This window comes from Notechis scutatus, chromosome 10 (assembly GCF_049901735.1).
Source record: "Notechis scutatus isolate UNSWTSFEM ecotype Mainland chromosome 10, rNotScu1.2, whole genome shotgun sequence".
Classification (NCBI taxonomy): domain Eukaryota; kingdom Metazoa; phylum Chordata; class Lepidosauria; order Squamata; family Elapidae; genus Notechis; species Notechis scutatus.
Window position 1 is genome coordinate 6538566 of NC_142018.1, and position 25964 is coordinate 6564529.

Below are 25964 nucleotides of genomic sequence, written 5' to 3' on the forward strand. Positions count from 1 at the left end.
GAAAGATATTTTCTTTTGTGGTCTTTTTAAAATAGAGCAATAAAATGGATATAATACCAAAGGAAAGAGATGCACAATGTTGGGGGGGGGGTGTACTTTGCCACGGAGTTGTGAACATGCAGTGAATCTTGAATTTCCAGGCACAGTTTTTCTTGAAAGAAATAGAAATGGGGAGCTCACATTTTGCAGAATCGTGGTTTAAAATGAACCTGTGCTTTAAAAATCATGCATGGTGTACAAGAAGAACCAAAACACACTGAAGTTAATAGAGAAGAGATGCTGGTGCAATTTACCTGATAATGTTACTATTGTGGCTAAGGGTTTTAGGATTCAATGTTTCTCAAATTAACATCCTCTTAAATACAACCTATTCTTAGACCCCAGTAAAGTTCCTGTCATGTAATTATTAGAGACTTACAATATCAGTTAACGTTAACTTCTAACATACTCTTCAAGTGAAGCAAAATTGCATTCATAGAAAAACAATAGCTAGATGTAAGTACAGATAATTCTCGACTTAAAATCATTTATATCTTTTGCAGACTTCCATATATCTAATGAAGAACTTTTTGGGGTTACCCTGGAGCTACTGGTCATTTGAACAAAGGTTTCTTTCATATTACAGATAGTCCTTGATTTACAACAGTTCAGTTAGCGACCATTCAAAGTTAAAACAGCCCTGAAAAAAAGTGACTTATGACCATTTTTCAGTGACAACCTTTGCACCATCCCCACGATCAAAATTCAGATGTTTGGCAACTGGTTCACATTTATGACCATTGTGTCCCAAAGCCACGAGATCCCCTTTTGTGACCTTCTGACAAGCAAAATTAATGGGGAAGCCACATTCACTTAACAGCTGGGTTACTAACTTATCATCTGCAGTGATTCACTTAACAACTGTGGCAAGAAAGGTCATAAAATGGGCCAAAACACACTTAACAAATTGGGCTCAGTTGTGGTCATAAGTCAATATCCATGGAGGATGAGCTATGCATCAATGGCATATTTTATCCTCCTTAGTTTATTTGGGATTGATTTAATATTTAAACATGAATTATCCAATTTATTTAGCTCAGCTGAACTTTATGAAAAGCAACTCAAAAGCAGGACCCTAAAACATCGAATTCATTTCATTTGAAGCCAGACTTTCTCAATCCAACTTTTTCCAGATGTGTTGGGACTATAATTCCCATAATTCCCATCTGGGTATAGGCTTTTCCAAGGCTATATTTCCATCTGGGAGCAGAAGTTGCCAAAAGAGTTGGAGAGTGCCAGGTTGGGGAAGACTGTCCTAGATAAGAATTCCCTTTCAGGAACTCATGCTGACAGTTCTAATTCCAATTGTCTCACTTACTGATTGGTTACTTCGACCCTTACCTGGTGATCCTGCTGGTCCTGGAGGACCAGGTGGACCAGGTGGTCCTTGGACACCACTTCCTGGAATCCCTGGAGGTCCAACCAGCCCAGGCTGGCCACGTGGTCCTGGGTCACCTAAGAAGAAGATTCCAAGAAACTAAATATTTCAAAAGCCACATATGTTCTCAGAAATAACATACTGGAATATGCATGTCCCAACATTCAATGAACTCTTAAGTACCTTTGCAGCAGCTGGGAGGATAAAATTCCCTATCCATTGTTGATTCTATACAATAATTCTTTTATTATTGAAAACTGGCTGGCCAGGAGAAGAAGGGAATGTTTCTCTTTCAGAAATGCACCTACCCGGATCTTCAGTGAGACACCAGCCATGACTCCAAAGAAGGCAGTAGAGTGGCTATGGTTAACCAGGGTACTCTTGAGAACATTGACCATAGCATCCTTCTGGACCACCTTCAAGAGTCGGGGGGCGGGGGGCATGGTGTTGCACTGGGTTAGGATGTTGGATGAGCTGGAAAATGGATTCAGATTCTAAACACGTTCATATTTGGCGTTGGTTTGATGCTTTTTTAAAATTGTGCTGTGTTGTTTCATGTTTCATATTTATCTTGTTTTTTAAGCTATGTTAGCTGACCAGTCCAGACTTACATCTGCAAATGGAGATAGATGGATGGATGGATGGCAGGCAGGCAGACAGATAGATAAACAAGATGGATAGATAGATAGATAGATAGATAGATAGATAGATAGATAGATAGATAGATGGATGGATGGATGGATGGATGGATGGATGGATGGATGGATGGATGGATGGATAGATGGATAGATGGATAGATGGATAGATAGATAGATAGGCAGACAGACAGACAGACAAATAGCATAGATAGAGCATAGATAGATAGATGATATAGATGGATGATAGGTAGAATCACACTTCTAGGCCTAGCAATGGTTGTACATTTAGAGAAGGAATCACATTTTTTGATTCAATCTCCTTCCTGGAGTTCTATTCTCATCAACAGGTACGGTCAACAGTCATATTTGACAGCTATATTCCAGTGACATCTGGAGGACATAGTTTGCTCTACTTAGAAACTGATACTCTTGTCTGGAATCAAAATTAAATAGAATGAGCCTTGGTAGGATAGGCTCTAAGGCAAACCATGTCAGGAAGAGGTAATGAAGATAATGGAAGCACTATTATCAAAAAATCCACCTGGCCCTATCCACGAAACCATTAAGAGTAGAGTGTAAATCAAAGGGGAAAAAAATATGTTGTCTTAAGTCAAAGGAATAGTACTGTTTTAAAATCTTTCTTTCATTACACTCCTTATAACATTAATTTTACAAGTCTATGTTACCCTTCCCCATTTTAATACTTCTCCACAGCTATGAAAATAGGTTCTAGCTAGAACAAAATATGAGAAGAACATCAGTGATGGTTCCAATCCTGGAGATCCAGTCAACTGAAAATCAAGTTTTGTTGATTCAGCTGTCATGCTGAATTCATATTGGCCCTGATCCGATCTGATCCTGTATGTATGCAAAACAGTCTACAAGCATGGAAAACCAGAAGAAAGCCTTAAACCAGGGGTGTCAACCTTGGCAACTTTAAGACTTGTGGACTTTAACTCCCAGAATTCCTCAGCCAGCAAAGCTGGCTGAGGAATTCTGGGAGTTGAAGTCCACAAGTCTTAAAGTTGCCAAGGTTGGACACCCTGCCTTAAACCCAACTCCTGCATTTAAGTCAGACTCCCCTGCCTTGACCGGTGCCACCACCAAGTAGCCCCCTTCTGTACCTTTAGCTCCAGGAACACCATCAAATCCTGCCCGTCCTGGGGAGCCAGGGTTTCCTGGGAAACCAGGCACACCTTTGGCACCTTGTGCTCCTTTGAAACCCGGTGGGACCAGCTGGCCCTTTGGGCCCTGGAATGCCATGTCCTCGCTCTCCCTGAAATGCCAGAAAGCAAAAAGTTAGTTCAGGATAGTTGTTCTCAACTCTGCAGCCCATCCTGTGCTTGACTGCCTTGCTTACAAATAAGAGGCGTGTAAACAACTTTGGTTGGCCTGCTCAGTTATCACACCACATCTCCACAACGTGGCAACAACCGCTTAGCACAAGGTTTATTTTGTTCAACGTGCCAAGAATAGGTGGATAAAAAATAAGTTTAATAATTAAAATCTTAATTTTTAATTCTAAAATCTTAACTAATATTTTAACTTTACATGCTGTTTTTATTCAGGTAGTCCTCAACCTGTGGCCACAATTGAGCCCAACGCTTAGGTTGCTAAGTGAGAAATTTTGTCAAATGAATTTGGCCCCATTGTACGACTTATATTGCCACAGTTTGTGAAGTGAATCACTGCGGTTATGAAATGAGTAACCCGGTTGTTAAGTGAATCTGGCTTCCCCACTGCGACCTTCTAACAAGCACAGTCAATGGGGAAGCCAGATTCACTTAACAACCAGGGATACTGCGATGGTCATAAATGTGAGTCAGTTGCCAAGCCTCCGAATATAAATCACGTCACCACGGGAATGCTGCAACGGTCATAAGTGTGAAAAATGATCATAAATCGCCTTTTTCAGTGCAGTTGTGACTTCAAATGGTCACTAAGTGAACTCTTGTAAGTCGAGGACTACCTGATGTTTTATTCTATATCACCTAGAGTGCCTCTTTGAGAGAGGTAAGGGAGTTCAGAAATATGAAAAATAAATAAAAATAAAGAGCTAAGTAAAACTTTACTGCTGCTTCTCAGATTGCCAGTCAATGTTGACATCCCCATCTCTGGGGTGTACACAAAGCACCCCAGTTCCCATCAATATATCACAACAGAGGCAAATGGGAAACGTAGCATCTGTTAGCTCCACAGTAGGCAACCGTAGTTCTCAGAACTGCATATGATCCCAGAAAGATTTCAAGTGCTCTTTACCCACAGTTGCCAAAAACTTTACCATGGTTTCCTGCTATTTTGAGATAGGAAGCATGCAAAATCTGCAAGAGAAACCAGGGCATTCTGGTTTCCACCTAGTTAGGTTTGCTGCGGCCTTTCACCAAAATCTTAAGGGTCAAGTACTAGAAGTCACTGTAGATTTAATTCTTGGCTCAGAAATGATTCTGGATTTCCTTCATTGAACGAGGAAGCCTGACCAGTCTAGGAAAGGTCCAAAGCCATCTTTACACCAACCAATTCACCTTCCCTGACCTGATGCCCCTCAGATGCGTTGGGATTCCAGTCCTTCAACATAGCACAACTATCTGGAATACACCAGGTGGGGTGTGTGGAAGACAAAGAGGATCTTTTACACCAAAACAAGCAAATCTTCTCCACAGACCTTCTGTCCTTTCTCTCCAGGCAATCCAGGGGCTCCATCAGCTCCCGGTCTTCCAGAGTTTCCTGGAAGTCCAGGTTCACCTGATAAACCAGGCAAACCTTTAAAAAAAGATAAAAAGATTACAGGGCAATGACAATAAACTTCAACCCGATCCATAAAATCTTCCCTTCCCCTCCCTTCTTTTTCTACAGCACACTTGCGCTATAGTTCAGTCATCCATTGGCAACTCCTGCTCCAACCACTACATCACACTGCCTTTATAGAACACGAATGAGACCAACCTTTGGGCCCTGGTGGGCCTGGGAGTCCAATGCCAGGAAAACCGGGTTCACCTTTTTGCCCGGGGATTCCTGGCAACCCAGGTGGTCCAAGCTGACCAGGTTCCCCTGTTAAGAAATATATTCCAATCATCAAATCCACTCTTCACCCCTTAACTCTGGTTAATGACAATTTCTCAGCCATTTTGGTGCTGCAGCCACCAGCTGTTCTGAATATTACTTTTCAAGAAAGGAGAAAGAGAGACCTGTTGACTTTGCTAATTACTGATCAACAAACTGTTGATGGGCAAAGCCTTAACTTGTCCACAAAACCCAGAAAAGGAACTCAGGAAGATGATCTGAAGGTATCCACCTGGCAAGCAGCCAAGACTTGAAAAGGTGAAAAATATTTGGGGGTCGATCGGTTATCCCTGCATGCAGACATAAGAGGAAAAACTTTTGCAGTAGACCCTTCTGAGCACATAGTGTACATGCCATGAATTCATACATGAAAGACCCCAATTCAAAGTAGGAAAGGGGGACCAGGGAGAGAATGTAACCTCTTCCTCACCCTCTGCCCTAAGTTGGAGTGTTTACTATCCAAGGTTACTCACTGCAATATTGTGCATTAATTCACTATTTTACTTTCTTGGCTTTCTTATGATACTTGTTATGAAGTTCTCTTTCTGTTCTCTATTGACCTTTGTCTTGGGGCTCCTTTCTCTGCATGGGCCTTCTCTGTCTCCTACAATGAAGCAAGTAGAAACTTCTACCTTGCAGCATCTTGGCTACTCTTTGACCTATCCTTAGCCTGTCTCCCATAACACATGCCTGACCAATTTGATCTGATGGTGAATTCTGGGTTCCTTTGATCAAACAATGTCATTTCTCGGGATCCTGGAAGTGTACCTTCTCTAGGAGATGACCAGGTGCGTAATCAGTCTCAAATCCCTTCCTGCCAAGAGATTTAAGTCCAGCTTGAATTCCGTTGACTCCTATTGACCGCTAATTTGCTTTGACCATTAATAGTTCCGATTCTTGTAAGAGCGCATTAGCATGCAATAGACCTGTTTGAACCACTTTGGCTCCTGGTTTCTTGTACCTGACACCTTCTCGGTATCGGTGCTTATCCACTAGAATGAGGTCCCTTCCAGATTCAGATCACCCATGTATTCAGATGTATTTTTAGAAGAGCCAATAAGACTTTGCTTTTCACCCAGGCCTTTGATGAGGGAGAAGGAGGCCCCTCACTTCATGGTGCTTGCCAATTTTTATCTTTTATTGTAAATTCTTTGTTGGATTGTTGTGAGCAGCCAAGCATTCTTCAAGTTTAATAAATAACAGGTGGATAAAAAGGCCAAACCTAGTTTAAAAATCTGGCTAACTATACAACCAACCAGGGTAACAATTCACAAAACATCCTGGTCTTCCATAATTATATTAAAATGGGGTTAGAAGAAGTGGGTGGTAAGACCTAAACCTAAAATCCCTTCCTCCAGAAATGAAACAGACTTTGTTATGTCGTCAGGAAATATGGCAGCTTTTTACCTGGAAAACCATCTTCCCCATTTCTGCCTGGGGGTCCTGGAAGCCCTGGAGGTCCTTTTTCGGGAACAGATTGGGCAGGTTCGCCTTTGGGCCCTGGAAGTACCAGAAAAACAGCAAGAGGAAAAAGCTGGTTATATTTCATAACAAAACCCAAACAGAATGGGACCATCATTCCATATTTTGTATTCTAGATTGGTCTTCCGATGGTTTTTGTTGGTAGGATGGATTTGCACTTTCTCTAGTAATGTAACCTGTAGGAGAAGAAGAGGCTGACCTGGAAGGTGGGGTTAAATGTATCATCAGTTTAGAAGCAGTACGCTGTCACAAAAAATTTAAGTCCAGCCTCCCATGAATTCTAGTGCCAATTTAGCTTTGACCATGACTAGATTTTTGTACAGAGGTAGCAATAATAAACTCTTCTGTGCTTTCACATATACCCCTTGGCAAAGTGCAAAGCCATCATATTCCACATCTATATATTTTTCTGAGTTAAACACTGCTGACCCTCTGGTTAGATGGATCACAGGACTTCAAACTCCTCTCTTCTATAGAAATAAATGTCACAGGCAAATGATCTTTCATCAATCTGAGCAGGCAGTTTGTAATAGGCATCTAGGAGGAAGATACCTACCTGGAGCACCCGGTGAACCTGGGCGGCCAGGGACGCCCTGAAGCCCCTTTTCTCCTGGAGGTCCTTGTGGTCCAAATCCAGGAGGTCCTGGAGGCCCTCGCTCTCCAAAAGGTCCAGGAAGACCTGGCTCTCCAGTAAGCCCTCGGTCTCCTTTGAAAGCAATGCTACCCTAGGGCAACAAAAAAGGACTGTCTCGATTAAGCCATCATAAAACCCATAGGTTGGTTTCACCATGATTTGGTTGCTTCTAGGTTCACACACTTTACAGACACCAAAGCAACCCATCAACCCACCAAATGATTATGCCATTTACTAGGCAAGGAGTGAACCAGGTGATCAAAGGGAAAATGAGTCTCAGTGTGATGACCCGGGGCATGATACAAAAATATCAAAGTCACAAAAGTAGAATAAATTCCCTTTAATGCCTCCAACTTGGCCCCAATGTCTAATTATCCTCGGCTGGATAACAAGCTCTTCCAAAAACAGACTACGGAGGGCAGAAATGCTCTCCAAACCCAAAGTAAAGATAATTAGAAATAAAAAAACCAACGTAAACCACACTGAAGTCATCAACACAGCAGGCCAGAATGATAAATTGCAGACTTGCAAAGGATAATGCAGTACCCACAGTTGGGAGGATGCCAAAACCCAGATAAGGCTCGACCAAGATAATGCACACTTTGCTTCCAGTAAGGAGCCGTGTGCAAACGCCCCACTTTTATCCTGTTCTCCCAGCTGCAACCAATGAAAGGGATCAGGGCCTTCTTCTCTCTCGCAAGGCACATTGCTCCCTTCTCCATTCTTCCCTGCGTGCCCTAGGATGACAAGGGTATGGGCCTGGGTCTTCCTCTGAATGCCCAGCCGGACTGTGCCCTCCCCCTGTTTCCTCCACAGCCACCGGAGCCACACTCCCACTCCCTGTCAGCTGCTCAATCTCCCCCCTCAGAATCACACTCCAACAAGGGCATGACACTCGGAGTCATTGACATCCAAATGTCTTGCCCTTGAAGCATTGTTGTGATGATGATTGGATTTATTTACTGCCTCCCTCACCATGGGGCTATTGTAGATGGCTCACAATCATACAAAATGAAGAAATAAAAAGGAAGTTTAAACAAAATGAAATTAAAATAGAACAATAAAATTGACAAGGAAAAAGAAAACAAAGAAAATACATCAATATGATAGTAAAGTCACAGCAAAACTCGTAAAGAGCCATGTGGCACAGTGGTTGGAATGCAGTATTGCAGGCTAATTCTGCTGTTTGATCCTGAAGAGCTCAAGGTTGACTCAGCTCTTCCATCCTTCTGAGGTGGGTAAAATGAGGACCCAGATTGTTGGGGGCAAAATGCTGACTCTGTAAACTGCTGAGAGAGGGATGGAAAGCACTGTGAAGCGGTATATAAGTCTAAGTGCTATTGCTAAAACAGATGGGTGTGTGGGGAGCAGAGAGTAGGGGCAAGGTGGAGTCTGCTATCAGTCCAGCAGCCACCTCCAGAGTCAAAATTCTCAGTTGGGTCCCAAGGCCAATTTGCAGAGCCTCTTACAGAAAGATAGGAGGTTGGCAAATCTTACCCTGGAGGGCAGGATGCTCCAAAGAGCGAGGAAAAAATGTCAAAGCACATATTCTGAATTTGAAATAGGTTGCTTTGACAATTCAGGAAAAGTTTCAAGCTTGAAATGGTCTCCTTCTCCTTCTTGAAACACTTACTCCGTTAGAGCGGTCTCGGGGGCAAATTGCTTCCAGAACGGGCACTCTGGGATGTGTCTGCACATAATTTGGCACCCAGTTTCAGTTCAGTTCCTAAATAAATTTCCTCCATCAGCAACTAGTTATTCCCGGGATATTAGACTTGGAAATTCCTGATTGAGGCTTATCATCATAGGATTCCAAAAATTATGCCCTCTTCAGTGACTTACTGGCTCGCCCTTGGGTCCAGGACGACCCGGGAGTCCATCTTTGCCAGGAGAAGCATCTAAACCGGGCAGCCCTGGGGGCCCCGGGAAACCTGGATTACCCTTTTCACCTTTCATCCGAGGGAAACCAATCACTTCACCTGGATCACCTTTAGTGCCAGGACGTCCAGGAGAACCTGGAAGTCCAGGAGGACCCTGGGGACAAAACAAGAATGATTTTAGTCCTTAGGATTGCAGGCCTTTGGCCCCTGGCTCTCCCTCCTTCTGCCAAGAACAATCAAGATGCTTACTTGAGGCCCAATAGCTCCAAATACGCCAGAAACGCCTTTGTCACCTTTTAGCCCAGGAAGACCTGGAGCCCCTGGGATCCAAACAGAAAGAAGAGATTAATGGCACAGGAAACAAAATATTATCCCCATATCCCAAAGGATTTGGGGGGGGGTGGTATTTTTTTTCCTTGAAAACGTTTCGTTTCTCATTCTAGCAGCTTCTTCTGAAGAACTGAAGCAGCTTCTTGGATGAGAAGTGAAACATTTTCAAGGGGAAAAAAAAAACCACAAGCAAGTTCAGTTGCCTTTTGGAAAAACACCTTTGGGACAATCATGCCCTGCATGATTGAGAATCTTCACAGACATTATGCCCATGACTGAGTCCATGTTAGCCTGCAGGGCAAGAAGGGGCAACCTAGGTCCACAGCTGGCCACCCCTAAGTTTTCCAAAAGCATTGCCCACATCCAACAGCACACTACTCCCAAATGGCTTGCAAGGTATTTACTGACCACAATGTTTTTCAAACTTGTTGACTTTGATATTGAACTTAACTCCCAGAATACCCCAACAAGCATTCTGGGAGATGATATCCTCACATCTTGGACAATTAAAAAAAAAACATTCTGTTAACGGAAACCAACAAGTTTTTACAACACTCTCTCCTCCCATTCTCTGAGAAACCTGTTTATGCCTAATATTTTGATCCTATCAGTAGCTACTATTATGGCATTCATTTCTCCTTCAATTTACATTTCAATTTAATGCAAACAGAGGAAGCTGAGTTTGTGGACAAATCCATGGGGAAAATGTGATTTATTCTCCCACAATGCTTTACTATCCAGAACAACAAATTGATTGTCCAAGCTTTTTTCCTCATGAACCTCTTTCTCCAGATATGGAACCAACTTCAAACCTCCGAAATAGCATAGCCACTCCTGACAATTTTAGGAATTGAAAGTCTGCATATCTGGAAAGAAGCCACATTTGGGAAAGGCTAGACTAATGTTTGTTTTTCCTCATATTTTTACCCTCTCTACATTCACACGTTTCATGGAGTGGTGGTAATTTCTGCAGCATGTGAACAAGACTGCTCATGATGATGTTGTGTCCAATTTAGGGCGTATCAAAATTTTTCAACTTTCAACTTCCAAACATTAGGAGTGCTCAAAAGTTGTGACATGCCTTGGGGATTTCAAAGATACTTTGATTAGTTTCATATAATTTAGATGTGCTTGGTAAGTAACTACATAAATACCATATATTTTGTTTGCTTGTTTCATTTCCTATCCAATAATGCAATGCTTCAGAGTTGTTGGTTAGTGTTAGGAATAACATAGGTTACCTAACGTAGTTTGGGTAAAATAATATATATAGACTATAATAGTGAGTTTTAAGTGTGTGTCACTTTAACTGCAAAGCATGTAATTTTGGGTGCGGCTGTAAATCGCCATAAGAGGGAGCAAGAGAACTTGATTGATTGCTGGCTTACTGGATTGCTTGCTGATGATGATGGATTGTTAATTGCGTGTTCTTTGCTGTTGTTGAAGGAAGAAAGGAGGTTTGACTTCTTCATATCTCAACTGCGAAGAGATATATTACTGGACTGATATTTGTAAGTTTACTGACCTCTTTTTCGACACTGGACTTTGCAACTGATTAATCCCCGAACGGACTGAACTAGTGAATGATATATGGACTGTTTGACTATGCTATAAATCTTACTGGAATAAACTATTTAACTAGCACTGTGTATCTGTTTTACTGAGTGTAAGCTACAACAACGTTTATCTCACATATTTGCCTGCCTGCCTGACTGCCGTGCAGGTTCTGCTAGGGTGTATATCCCTAACAGTTAGCCAAGTCTTAATGGGCACAAAAAAGAAGCAGAAAGAGAGACAAGCTACAAATGCATACCTGGATCGCCAGGGAGCCCAGGAAAGCCTTTTTCCCCTGGGGGGCCTGGGATGCCGCTTCCTATGCAGTTAAAACAGGTGTCTCCCTTGTCACCTTGAAAGGAATAGCAAGACACACAGCACAATGGGTTGAAAGCAAGAAATGCAGTGATATACAAACATCCCAATGAAAATCATTCAGACAGCATTTTCCTGCAAAAATGGATTCTCTTGATTAGAAGCCTGGCCAACCAATCTTCTGTGGAACCCTTGGTGCTTTCTGAGCTTGGCGGATGGCTGGCAGACATTTCATTGCTGAACTAGGTAACATTTTATTGTATAAACAGAGGCACAAAATCAAGATCACGTGAAGTACTAAGTCAGGGACGGGCTTCGAAAATTTCAGCAATGTGTTCTCTGCCCAGTTTCTGGCTGGGCATGGCCATGATGGGCGTGGCCTAGTCGGTCTCCTGCACCACGCCAGGGAGGGCAGTGTTTTCGTCTTCTCCAGGCTCAGAGGCTTTCCTTGAGCCTCCGGGAGGGTGAAAATGGCCTCCCCCAGGCTCCGGAGGTCCTCTCCCTGAGCCTCTGCGGGAGCACTGCACTTACCTCGCATCCAATATGGGCTGCGTGGAGACTCCTGGGAGGGGTGGGGTTGGGTGGGAGGGGTAGGATGGGGTGGACGGAGCCAGCCAGGTGTGGGATTTGGAGGTTAGCCAAACCCGGGTGAACCCGTAGCAGCCCACCCCCCTGGTACTAGCGCCACTTTATAAAGCCTTAGTAAGACCACACCTGGAATACTGCAACCAATTTTGGTCACCATGCTACAAAAAGATGGGGTTTTTTTTAATTTTTAATTTTATTTTATGCAAACAATCCAATTTTCGTTTAAACAGTGTGTCGTCTGGGTTCAAATATCTTGTGCAATAACCATAAGAATCAAATATGTTAAGAAGGGCATTGTTATAATAATTAGATATATTATGTACAGTAGTATGAAGTAATAATAGAGTACTGATATTATGGTAATGAATATATGTTAATTGTAATGGTTATTGCACAAGATATTGGACAAAAAAGCTCTACAGGGAATCATTAAAACTGCCCAGAATATCATTGGGCTCCAGCTACCAGCCCTGGACGACATCTTCACATCTCACTGTTTGAGAAAGTTGCACAACATTCTCAGAGACTCTTCCCATCCTGCTTACAATCTTTGTGGAACTGCTGCCTTCTGGCAGAAGATACAGAACAATTAAAACTCGGACCACATGTTTTCTGAATAGTTTTTATCCCAGGGCTATAACTGCACTTCACAATGAACTTAAGGACCACCATCAGTGAGCTGTTGGACAGTATTACTTGGTCTGTTGTGTGGATGCTTGTGTGCTTTTAGGGAGTGAGGAATTTTGGTGGGTGCAGGGGTGTTTGGGGATTGTCATGTGTGTGTGCGTGTTGGGTCTGGTCTCTGGATGTTATATGAATTTCGTTGTATGTATACTGTGTACATACGTACAATGACAATAAAGAATTCAAATTCAAATTTGTACCCATACAAAAAGGATGTTGAGACTTTGGAAAAAGTTCAGAGAAGAGCAACTAAGATGATCAAAGGCCTGGAGACTAAACCATATGTAGAACGCTTGCACATTTTGTGTCTGGCTAGTCAGGGGTGTCAAACTGGCAGACAAAGGCCGGAGGCATCACACATACGCCACACCTACCGCAGCTGGACTAGAAGACCTCCAAGGTCCCTTCCAGCTCATTCTATTTTATTCTATTATCAGTATAAGTCAGTGTGGGGTTTGTTCCCTGTTTACATACAATAGCTTGCCCTGCTCTTGTTGGTTGGGGGTGTTTTTTTGTTTTTGTTTTACTAAGAGCTACCTAGAACCACATCCTATATTCCTATAATGCCTTCATTGTATCTAGATATTTATTAATTTACAGTTCTTTTGTAAATAGTGGTTTACAGCATAATCAGAGACTATGTTTATGACCTCAAGGAAATACTTGCTTTGTTTTTGTTAGACAACAAAACTCATCCTCCCCAATTTTGTGGCAAACCACGGATGAAACCAGAGAGGAGATTCAAAGGAAGCTTGTGAATGTTACAGGCTGAAGAATGGTTTAATAGCAGCTCCAACAGTAGCAGCAATAAAACAATCCAAATTCCTCAGTCTAATCAAGAAATGAACAATGCTTTAGATCAGGGGTCTCCAACCTTGGCAACTTTAAGGCATGTGGACTTCAACTCCCAGAATTGCCAAGGTTGGAGTCCCCCTTTCTAGTCCAATCCACTGTCTCAGACAGGAGATATTATACCATCCTGGACAAATCAAATCTCCATTCTTTTCTTTCCTGCTTATATGAGGCTGGAGAGCCCTGCTTTACATTTATACCTTTCTGGCCTCTTTCCCCTGGAAATCCTTGTTCTCCACCAATTCCTTGAGGGCCAGGAGGTCCTCGCTCACAAAGCCGATCAACTGAGAAGAAAGAAAAAGAAATGAGAATCAAGACATGAGTCCATTTTACAGGAAATAAATGCTGGAAAAGCCCAGGGAAGCTTCTCACTCTTAAGGAAGACCTTCAAAACTTGCACTCTTGGTATCCATTCTGAATAACAGGACAAAGAAAAGGGACTTTATTTGTTAGTTATTTCTTAAATTTGTATACTGCCCAACTCCATGCAACTCCCAAGTAAAAAAAAAAACATTTAAGAATACAGTAAAAGTAAAAAAAAAAAAAAAAGAATAAAAAGAGTGTGTTGGAGCTTTCCTGGTGGGTTTGAACCACAACTCTCAGAATCCTTGGATGCACAGTCAACGTGGTTTAATTTCAGGATCCTGGATTGAATTAATCAATAATATTTATTTGGCCAGTGTCCAGCAAAAATGTAAAAGAATAAAAACAGAGTGAAGCAAACAAATACAATAATATGCTAGCAAAATAAATCACATCTTAATTTTAATATACAGTTGTTATCCAGATGAAAAATCTAAAGTATTAATAGGTATAAAATAAAAACCATACATCCCCTAACAATTTATTAGTTAAGATATATCAATGGTAATGTTTAAAACAAAGGTAATTAGGTCTTTAACCAATTACCTCTTGCTTTCATTGCAGCAATTCAAATAATGTCATAACCCGTCCCTGTATTTCAGCTAATATAGACGGAAATCAATTGTTGAACATTTTAATATATACCAATAATTATCATCTTTCTCACCTGCGCACATGGAGCGTTAGTAAGGGAGGCCCTGGATTACACTTGGATCCAGATTAGATTGTAAGTGAGTCCCTGAATCTCAGCTAATATAGACCAGATATACATAAAGAAGAACTAGGGGTGACATGACAGCAGTATTCTAGTATTTGAGGGACCACCACAAAGAAGGGGGAGTCAAATTATTTTCCAAAACACCGGAGATCAGGAGGGCAGGACAAGAAACAATGGATGGAAACTAATCAAGGACAGAACCAAACTAGAACTAAGGAGAAATTTCCTGACAGTTAGAACAAATAATCAGTGGAATAACTTGTCTCCAGAAATAGTGAATGCTGCAACAATGGAAGTTTTTAAGAAGAGATTGGACAACCATTTGTCTGAAATTGTGTAGGATCTCCTGCTTGAGAGGGCTAGACCAGAAGACCTCCAAGGTCCCTTCCAACTCTATTCTATTGTTCTGTTCTAGTCTAATCTAGTCTACATTATTTACCTCACTGAGCAGTTACAGGCACTCCTCCATTTACAACTATTTGTTTAGTGACCAAAGTTACAATGACATTGAAAAAAAAAAGACTTATGACTGTTTTTCACACTTATGAAGATTGCAGCATCCCCACAGTCACATGATCCGAATTCATGGCATGTATTTGTATCAGCTGCATTGTCCTTGGGGTCACGTGGTCAACCACTTGCAAACATCCCAGATGGCTTCCGACAACAGAGTCAATAGGGGAAGTCCGACTGTTTCAGTTACTGCATTATTCACTTAACAACTGCAGCGATTCGCTTAACAAATGTGGCAAAAAGGTCATAAAGTGTGGTAAAACTTACTAAACAACTGCCTTGTTTAGGAATGGAAATTTCAACATTTGCTTCATTTTCTTGGCAGCCCTATCTGGTAGCCTTTTTTTTTGTTCAAGGAGGAGAAGGAATACCTATTTCAGCCTCTCCAGCCTGTATCTTTCAGATGTTCCCCTCTCACACATATTGTCAGTTGTGCCTCATTCAAAAGAAAGAATTCCTTCGACTCCATTAAAATAGAGAAAAAGGACTTTTACTGAGTTTGAAGTGACAACATCAAAAGAAAAGCAAGATCTGAGGCAAATAGGCGCAGAAATTACATATTGAAAGTTATCCCAAGTCCTCTCCCCCAGAAGTCCAGACTGGTCATCCAATCTCAGGTGTATATAATGTCATGTGGGGTACATCTTCAGGTGGTTTCTCACTCATCTGATTTGCCAAGACGGTTGACATTGGCCTAGTAGAGATAAGTCTATGCAGTTGTGCAGTAAGCAGGAAAGCATCCCCTCCTTTTTAGTTCACACAGAAACGTCTTTGCACTCCAGCAATCTTCCCCTCAAAAAGACCAAATTACCCCTCCCCCCATTTCTATGGCAGCCGACAAGAATCAAGTAGCAAAAGATGTCAAGAAAACTTCTTGGAGGCTGACACATATTGATCAACACAGTCCTAATGCCTGCAGAGTAGCCAGTTGTGGAAACTGACAGAGATGGATGACCGGCAGTTGATGGGCGATGATCAGAAATATTACTTACCAGGTGGGATGGTTGATCCTGGTGGTCCTGGGGGCCCTGGTGGTCCTCGGAGTCCTGGTTGTCCATCAATCCCTGGCTGCCCTGGTATAGCAATCCCAGGAAGGCCCTGATCCCCTTTCTGTCCTCTTTCTCCGGGTAATCCAGGTGGACCTGAAGGACCTACGCTTGGAAGTCCTACAGTGAAAAAAAGGATGTTAGAGAGATTAGTTTAGAAGGGAGAGATATATCAGATATATCAGAAGCTCTACAATAGGAAAATATGCACTATCTTACCTGGGGTGCCTGGTAAACCAGGAGGGCCCACAGGGCCAGGATAACCACGATCTCCTTTGTTCCCGGGATATCCTGCTAATCCTTTGCTACCCTTTGGTCCCACTGTTATACCGGTGTCCGGCCTCGGAATCACCTGAGGTAGCCCAAGGAGCAAGGAAGAATGTTATTTAAATGTAGGGCATGAAAGAAATAGGATTCTTTCAGATTATACTGGAATCTTTTCCCCGAGAGTTTCAAATAATTCCATGGTTTCAACTCCAAAAACATCACCATGAGTGAACCATTCCTGAAACCAAGGTGATTTGTCCTCAGCACTTCAGCCAACTTATGGGAAATAGTAATCAATACTCGTGGATATTTTTCTTAATATTCTACCAATGCTAGTATGCAGGAATTTATTGGCCCGTAAGAGAAACTGTGTTTTCATTGTCCTGAAGAGAGGGTTCTCCAGTTGGCTAGCCCTCAAATTTAAAAATATTAAAAGCAAAAGTCTAAAAAGGTTTTCAAAGCTCAAATAAAAGCAGGACATTTATCTCCCTGGTGTTAGGTTTTGCTCAACCAACTTCTGAAATCAAAATCATCTCAGAATTTTCTTTAACAAGATTTACTAAAAGCAAATCAAATAAATTACAAGGATCATAACAACTGGTTTGCTTTATCATCAGAACCCATTTGATCTCTCCGCCTGTTAAGATGGAGACCTAGTGAAGCAAATAAATATAGTAATATCCTAACAACTAGCAGAATAAATCACAGAATGTCATGTTTGTTTTTCTGTTACTTTTTAATGCAACTATTACCCAGGTGATAAATCTAAAACTGTGGGGTCCTTGGTGCTCTCTGAGCTTGGTGGTTTTCTTGCAGACGTTTCATGACCAGACGAGATAATGTCATCAGTGATAGAAGGGGCAGGGTTTGCTCTCTATTTATCCTCTAATGGCTTGCCACACAAGGAATTTGTCTTGGTGCAAATGCTCTCAGTGTACATAAAAGAAAAGCTACATTCGTCAAGAGTCAAGAATCATAAGGGACAACACTTAATGATAGTCATAGGGTACAATAAGCAATCAAATCACACTACGAAACAGTCCATATAAATCGTAAGGATACAAGAGACAAAGTTACAGTCATACAGTCAAAAGTGGGAGGGGATGGGTGATAAGGAGTGATGAGAAGGTTAATTGTAATAGTAGTGCAGACTTTGTAAATAGTTGGACAGTGATGAGGGAATTATTTGTTTAGCAGAGTGATGGCATTTTTGAAAAAACTGTCCTTGTGTCTAGTTGTTCTGGTTTGCAGTGCCCTATAGCATCGTTTTGAGGGTAGAAGTTGAAGCAGTTTATATCCGGGATGTGAGGGGTATACCCCTCTCAGTTAGGACAAACATGGTGCATTGCAATTTTTTAAAAAAAATGTAATTTATATTATAAGATTTAATAACGGCAAAAGAAAAAGTTCTAAAAGATGTTCACTGAAGAAATACCTTTGCAATGGGAAGAATCTTCCTGAAATGCAATTTAAAGAAGGAGGCAGAAGGGGATCAAGACTTACTTGTCCAGGTGGGCCAGGTAAACCAGCATCTCCTTTTTGACCCTGCCAACAAAATAAACATCTCAAAATCCCGTATTTCTGAGAGAACCGATCCCAGCACAATTCCACCTAATTCTTAGGAGGATTCTGAACTGCACCACTGCTTACCTTGTCTCCATCTCTTCCCGGGATGCCAGGCGTGCCAGGTTCACCAGGAAAACCCTGGCAAGAGATAAACAGAACCTCTCAATCCTACAAATATTTCACATCTGGACATTTCCAAATGAAGGAAAGACAGAAAAGACTTACAGACAAACCTGGCAATCCAATGTCCCCATCTTTTCCTGGCTTCCCCTTTTGAAAGAGAAACACATAGAAAAGTGTTAAATAATAATGAAGCTGGAAGATGCGCCTGGCACTGCAGCTGGCAGTCAGAGGTTGAAAATTGGAGGTTTAGGTAAGTACCACGAGGCAGTGGGTCCACATTAGTTAGCAGGAACCATTAAAGTAGGTTTCAAGGCTGAAAACAGGATGGGAAGTGCCAGCCTGAAGCTATTCTCTCCCATGGCATGCGGTAGAATGGATTTCATTTCTCCAGAAAAGATAGAAAACACTGTTTTTTCCCCCTCTACTCTATTTCTACTCTAAAACTGGATAGTAAATCAGAGCCCTCCAATGTCAGAACATCCTAGCCCCTTCTTTTTATTCACCAATTTTTTTTTCACTTTACGATCCTGCAATCCCTTTTATTCGTGGTAGAGTCAAGGTGACTGAATGGAGCTGAGCGTTTACTGGCCGGATGCCCTTCCTGATGCCTATGCAGAGTTTGCAGCAGATATTTTCATTGTGCACCCTGATAAAGAAACATCTGCTGCTGCCTAGAATTGAACTCCCAACCTTCCAAGTGGGAGGTGAGCATCTTCACCACTGTGCCACCACTTGCTCACTTCTTATTCCCAGACAGTTCTGTTACATTTAAAAATCATTTTGAAATGGTGACAAAATCTGCCAACAGTGGATTTCTTTCTTCTTCCTTCCTGATAGGAAGATGGAGGTTCACTGGTGGCCATGATTCAAATAAAATGGGGAGAGAAATTCAGTGAATAATACCAGGATGGTTGTCAATAGATGGATTTTTCATTTCAGTGTGTGTGGGGAGAAACACCCATATATAAGATTCAGGAATGACCTAATAAGCCTTCACCTATTAGTTTCTATTCTGGTAATCTGTCTACTAGAAATAAAAGTAGAATCTAGAAGTACGTAGATCAACTTGAAATGTTCCTGTATTTAAGACTATGCCAGAAAATCCAGAACAAATGTGACATCTGAAGTGTAGAACATAAGGAAGGTGACCTCGATGGAGATATGCAAAATCTGTTCCTAGGGAAACAGGGTGAAAAATATATAAGTCTATAGCAAATAGATAATGCTCATAAAGAATCATTTCTCTAATTCATTAAAGGAGGAGGAAGATGATAAAGGAGAAGGAGAAGCAGGAGGACTTGCAAGATTCTGTTATTATAGAACTGTGGAGTTGATTTCTTGATCTGGTCTAACTAGTGGGGCTGACATCAATGTTGTAAGTTTGATTTGGCTGTTCTTCTCTAGGGCTCCTTCTAAGCCACTCAACTTTCTGCTTGTTGTAGACTTCAATTACAATCTTGTATATCTCCATCAAGGTCATCTTCCTTACTCGCTACATAAAGCTCATGAACATGTAACTTGGAACAGCCTTTGTCAACCTTACAATCGCATCAGGACAACCTGAGGTTGCAAGCCCTAGATATCTAGAGGGCACCAGGCTTCTAGAGGCCAAGTTAAGCATGAACAAGGACACAGCATAAGTACAGGTATTGTATCCTAAAAAACAGAAGCCATAAAAGTGCGACTAGGATATGAGAAAACTGGTGTGAAGCCATGGCACAAGGCTGATATTCCCTATGTCAATTCCTTGCTCCAAACATTTATGGGTATCTTCTCCATAAATGTTTGCCACAGAGACTATGCGTCCATTCTAGTTTAGAGATCCTGCTTTTCAATCAATGGTTAAGGGGAGATCTGATTCCAACTTAACTTGACTCTCAGAATTACTGCAGCCTCAAAAGAAAGCTAGGAGGTCTTTCTTTTTAATGCGTGCCTCTTCAAATGATCATTTCTGATTTCAAAGTCATGTATAGTATCAAGTGAAAAGCAAGAATGGACTCTGAGCTTTGGGGAAAACAAAGTTATTGATTATTCAAGAAACTCTAAACAACATCTCAAAGAAATCTGCATCAGTTGCAATGGCTCACGAAAAATGTCTCTTCCTTCCATAATATGATGATGACCAGATTAGAAGTCTCTCTTTAGCTCTTTGCTCAATACTTTTGCTTTTCTATTAGATACAGGCAGCAACCATTTCAGGCACTTAAGTGGATGAAATTTAAAAAATATGGAAATCTCAGGTAGTCCTCCACATAGCACTAAGCAATAGCACTTAGATTTATATACAGAGTGTTTTACATAGCACTTTAGGGTCTCCTCTAAGCAGTTTACAGAGTCAGCATCTTGCCCACAACAATCCTCGTTTTACCGACCTCAGAAGGATGGAAGGCTGAGTCAACCTTGAGCCTGCTGAGATTTGAACTGCCAAATTGCAGGCAACTGGCAGTCAGCAGAAGTAGCCTGCAGTACTGCACTCTAACCACTGCCCCACTGCAGCAGTCACATGACCCTGGGATGCTGCAACCGTCTAAGTACCCGCTGATTGCCAAGGGCCCAAATTTTGATCACATGATGGTGGGGACGTTGTGACAGTCATAAGTGTGAGAACTGGATATAAGTCACTTTTTGCAGTGCTGTTGCACCTTTTCAGTGCTGTTGAAAGTTGAGGACTACCTGTACATTTGTTATTTCTTGAGTGTGATGGTATTATTGGTTGATGTGTTACTCTAACCTCTAAAGTCATTGAGAAGCTAATGATATTTATATATTTAGGACTTCCTGCCCTTTCACTAAAAGTTTGAATAGTGGGTAGAAGGGGACAGTCACAATATATGCAACCTGCATAGGGAAGAGAAAAGGGGGCCATACACACCCTTTTGCATAGGTTAGTATGTCTTTGACTTCATCGTTCTGAGAACAAAACACAACAGCCTTTGTTCAAACCCTACAATGGGCTTAACAAAGTCAAAAGAAAAAATTATTTCTGCAAAACCTGGAGGGGAATATTATTTGGGTCCCATTCATTCGGGATTCTTATGGCATCTATTATAGCCTTGGCTTCTGCCAAAAATTGGAACTCCCAGCAATCAGAACATGGGTTACTCTGATTCATCCTTTCCATGATTCTAGAATCTTAAGGTTAGAAGAGACCTTGAAGGTCTTTTAGTCCAGGGGTCTCCAACTTTGGCAACTTTAAGACTTGTGGACTTCAACTCCCAGAGCTTTGTTTGCTGAGGAATTTTGGGAATTGAAGTCCACAAGTCTTAAAGTTGCCACGGTTGGACAGCCCTGTTCTAGTCCAATCCACTGCCCAAGGCAGGAGATATTATACCATCCTGGGCAAATTGAATCTCCATTCTTTTCTTTCCTGCTTACATAACTGCCAGTTGTGGATTTCAGGGCCAAGGCAAATACACACAGGTATTTACTCATTTGTCCAAATTTCTGAGCAACCAGAGGGTTGGAAAGCAAAAATGACATCTTCATTTTTATGCTTTGCTTCCAATTTCTGTTCCAAATATGAAATCAAGGAGGAAAAAAAAATCATATGAATTCCTTAATCCAGATTAAAAGTTAAACGTTGATGTCTATTTGTTATAACTACATTAATAGTGGTTGTAGACATGCATTTTTTTCAATGGCCTCTTTCATCCAGGAGGGCCTCATCCACACCAACTCTAGCAGATCATACGAGAAAGGAAAAAGATCTTACCCAATATCTGATGGCCCAACCTGAACTCCCAAAGCTATACATGGTTTGGAAAGGTAAATACTGGGTTCCAAGAAGTTACTTACTCTTTTGCCTGGTTCTCCTTGCTCACCTTTTTCACCTTTTCCACCGCCAGGAGGCCCCTGGAAATCAGAAAAGGACCCCATTATTAGTTAATAATAGGGGGAGACCCAACCTTTGGAGAATCCTGCTGCCCCTTCACAACCGAAGCAAAGGAAAATACTTACAGGAGGCCCGGGGAAGCCCGGGGATCCTGGGGGGCCCGGGTCACCTGGAGCACCCTGCCAAGAGCAAAGGGAAATTATTACAAATCCATCCTGGGTGTCACAACTGACCAGTATTTTTTTTCCGCTCACAGCTTGACAGTAACAGGGGGTGGGAGTGGGATGGAATGCAAGAGTGGAGGAATGGTATTCAAGCAACCATCAGTTTCCGTGAGACTCAAGGACACACCAAGCAGATGTCGCAGAGTGGTTGGTTGTTCCCCATAGCAAAATGAACAGAAGTGATTGGTGGATGTAATAGACTGTGGGTAGCCTGTAGGGAAAGCGGGGAAATGAACTTTGCTTGCTTTTGCATGGGAAACCCAGAGCTGAGTTTTGCTTCTTCTGTGCCAATGTGGGGTTTGTTTGTTTTTTCAGTAAAGTTTTATACTCTTGGTCAAATAATGTCTCAGGAGTTTCTTTTTTCTGGATTCACCAAATGGGCAGTTGATGCTGAGATTCTGATCAAGTTCTACCTTCAGATTTTATGAACAAATATGTTTTCAAATTCCATGGAAAGTATTGTCAATTAGAGAGGATGCAACGTTTATTTTATGTGTTTGTATCCTGCCTTTGTTATTGTTACAAATAACTCAAGGTAGCAAACATATCCAACACACCTTCCTGTTTCTATTTCTATTCTAACAACAATCCTGTGAGGTGAGTTAGGCTGAGAGTGAGTGACTGGCCCAAGGTCACTTAACTAGGTTTCATGCCTAAAGCAGGATTAGAACTCTCCATCTCCCAGTGATTGGCCCAAAGTCACCTAGCTGGCTTTCATTCCTAAGGTGGAACTCCAACCTTGGTACAACTCACCGACTCCTCGTGACTGACCCATACCCAGATGATTTCATGCCTAAGGCAGGACTAGAATTCACTGAGCTGGTTTGTTTCCTAGGGCATTAACATTAACCCAGTTTATCTTTCTTTAAGAATCCTATTTAATTCCAATTGTCACTCAACTAACTGCTTTGAGTGACTTATCAAATTGATCTAATTCAAAAGGCTGTATGTATGTGTATGCATAAAAGTCTGTCCAACTACTAGATCAATTTGAAATCACTCAATTGCACTTGGTCCACTGAATCAGTTGGACAGGTCACTTGACAAGTCAACCATGATGCCATCCCATTGTCTTCTGTGATGTTGAAAATGCTTGGAGCCATCACGGCAGATGTGTCTCCTTAGGACCCACATTCAATTAAAATATGTACATACATTTGCCTGAAATCTAAGGTGATGGTCAATCTGCAGCAGATTTTGAAGTCTTCAGTACAAATCTCGTGAGATTTTGCAATCTCAAGATTTTAACTCCATTGTAAACATTTTTTTACAATGCCTCCAACCCTCCCCCCAATGGTACTTCCATTAAAATGATAACTGTCCAAGAGTAGAAAGGTAAGGATGTTTTTTGAGGACTTTCGAGGACTTTTTGAGAAGATCTTATGATAGTGATATCAAGTCTATGTGGTTGTATGTATTGGGTATTTCTAAATCTGAAGGCACACTGTGCTAACTATGCAAAAATTAAGCTACTAAGTTCTGGGCTCTCTTTTCTATGGAAAAACAATGCAGAAGAGCACGTTGGAAAGGGCAACTTTACAAACTTCACAAAGTCTATAAAATTGAAATGATGACAAACATAAGAACACTAAATCTAGTTCTTATTCCAAACTTTCCACCTTTTGATGTATAGCAACCTCCAGCAAAATTTATAGATCTCTCTATAAAGACAAAGAGATTGTAGTGTAAGATCAGGTTTATTAATGGATGCTACTGTGAAAATGTTGGTAAATGCTGGAGGATGGTCAAGTGTAACCCATTAATGCAACTGGGTAATTGAGTGAGAATGGTAGATGCTCAGACATTGTGGGAGAAGAACAGGCAGAGTTGGGGGTGGGTGGGGGTAGAGTTAAACAAGTCATTAGTCCAGAGTCATTATGTTGCCACAAACACTCCTGAATTCCACTGACCCTTATCTAATGCCAATTTGATGCTGAACTTTAGCTGAGATTCTCGTATATAGGTTTGAGCAATAAATCTTCTGAATTGCAATTTAGCTTATGGTCTTGATCCTTTGTGGCTGACAGATACCACCAGAACCATCTCCTCTCACTCACCTGATCTCCTTTTTGAAATTCTACATCATTGATTCTTGTCTGTTCGCCGATCTGTCCTGGTGGCCCTGGAGGTCCTTGAAGTCCCTGTTCACCCTAACTCCCCCAAAAAGACAGCAAGGCAGATTAGTTGTATTGGTCATTCCCCCAGAAAGAGTCAGCAATCCTGGAAACCAGTTCAAAGGGCCAGTCCAATATTCCACACTCACTTTTTCTCCTTTGGGTCCTTGGAAATTCAAGCCCATATTGCCCTGAAAAAGAAAGGAAAACAATGACTACCATGAAGATGAAATGAAATAATAATGGGAATGATGAACCTTGGATAGAATGCTCCTTATTGATTTCTGTTTGCAGTGATTTTAATAGTGATTAGACAACCTACAACAGGTTGAATCATCCTTTGACAATATTTACTTGCCTAAAGAGATAAACAGAATGAATGGGCAAAAAAGCAGCGGGACAACTTTTGACTTGCTACTGGCTTCCCCATTGTCTTTGCTTGTGGGAAGCTGGCAGATAACTGGTGTGAAAATCCTTGAAATTTCAATTACAGAGGAGTAACAAATATCTATGCATTTTTTAAGTTAGCAGATCTGAGGTATCCTGATTCAAAAATTCTTGCCCTAGGAAGCATTTCAGTTAATTGAAAGTTACAAACAGACAGTTGAAAAAGCAACAATAACTAATCAGGTACAAAAAGTTTATCATATGCCATACCTTAGAACCCGGCGGTCCTGGGGGACCAGGGGGACCCTATTAATGTAAAGAAATTCATTAATTTCCAGAATTATTTCTGTACACACGATAAATCAATCTACGGTTGATAGGCTCGCACAGTACAATTATGGCTGAGACATAAGTAAAAATTGGCCCCGATCCAATCATTCAGTCAGTTTGGAACTCTGGGCCAGTTTATTTAGGAAAATTAAGTGAACCTGATGCTCTGAACTGAACCAAATTGATTTGATCAGGTTGAGCTGATTTTTTTTTTTTAAAAAAACAAGATTTTAACACATGCCCCCAAAGTCTTTTAAAATTGTTAGATCAATTTGGAAGAATTGAAGAAGCTACTTGGATAAGCAGCGAAATGTTTCAGCCAAAAAGAAAAGAATTGCAGTTGCCATGACTCAACTTTCAAACAATACTATTTGGATGATTTGAGAGTCTTCATCAACATCAAATCTGGAAGCTTCGATTTAATCTGAACTGTTAATTCGAATCAGACAGTCAACTTGGTTTGGAGATTTGATTGAATCATTTTCAAAATGAATCTCTCAAAATAAACTTTACACAATCCAAAGAAGGATACTTGTGAAAACATAAGAAATATATATAAATACAATCGAGCGAGTCCAGAAGTATTTTACCAGAAGAGTACTACATTCCTCTGTTCGCAACAGAATACCCTACACCACCAGACTTGAGATTCTAGACTAGACAACCTTGAACTACGCTGACTAAGATTGGACTTAAGAATAGTACATAAAATCATATGTTACAATGTCTTCCCAGTTAATGAATATTTCAGCTTTAACAACAGCACAAGAGCACATAACAGATATAAACTTAATGTAAACCACTCCAAACTCGATTGCAGGAAGTATGATTTCAGCAACAGAGTGGTCAATGCCTGGAACTCACTACCTGTTTCTGTTGTCACCTGCTCAAACCCCCACTCCTTTCCCCTCAAACTAACCTCCATTGACCTCACCCCATTCCTAAGAGGTCTGTAAGGGGCGTGCATAAGCGTACAATCGTGCCCACCTTCCCTGTCCTATTGTCCCCAATTATTAGTTCCTATTTCTTGTATTTAAACTTACGTTT

General features: G+C 41.3%; 1 protein-coding gene across 1 annotated transcript in view; it reads right to left on the reverse strand.

The window, feature by feature from the left end:
• The window catches only part of COL4A5 (collagen type IV alpha 5 chain), a 130638-nt gene that overhangs the window by 43326 nt on the left and 61348 nt on the right, over nt 1–25964 (reverse strand). Inside the window, 21 exon segments of the mRNA XM_087972037.1 lie at nt 1381–1494; nt 3180–3285; nt 3287–3331; nt 4718–4815; nt 4999–5103; nt 6523–6615; nt 7154–7322; nt 9074–9265; nt 9361–9431; nt 11255–11347; nt 13635–13718; nt 16021–16194; nt 16294–16426; nt 17845–17886; nt 17992–18045; nt 18133–18177; nt 21826–21882; nt 21988–22041; nt 24144–24236; nt 24350–24391; nt 24858–24893. Coding sequence (XP_087828163.1) covers nt 1381–1494; nt 3180–3285; nt 3287–3331; nt 4718–4815; nt 4999–5103; nt 6523–6615; nt 7154–7322; nt 9074–9265; nt 9361–9431; nt 11255–11347; nt 13635–13718; nt 16021–16194; nt 16294–16426; nt 17845–17886; nt 17992–18045; nt 18133–18177; nt 21826–21882; nt 21988–22041; nt 24144–24236; nt 24350–24391; nt 24858–24893 — 1900 coding nt within the window.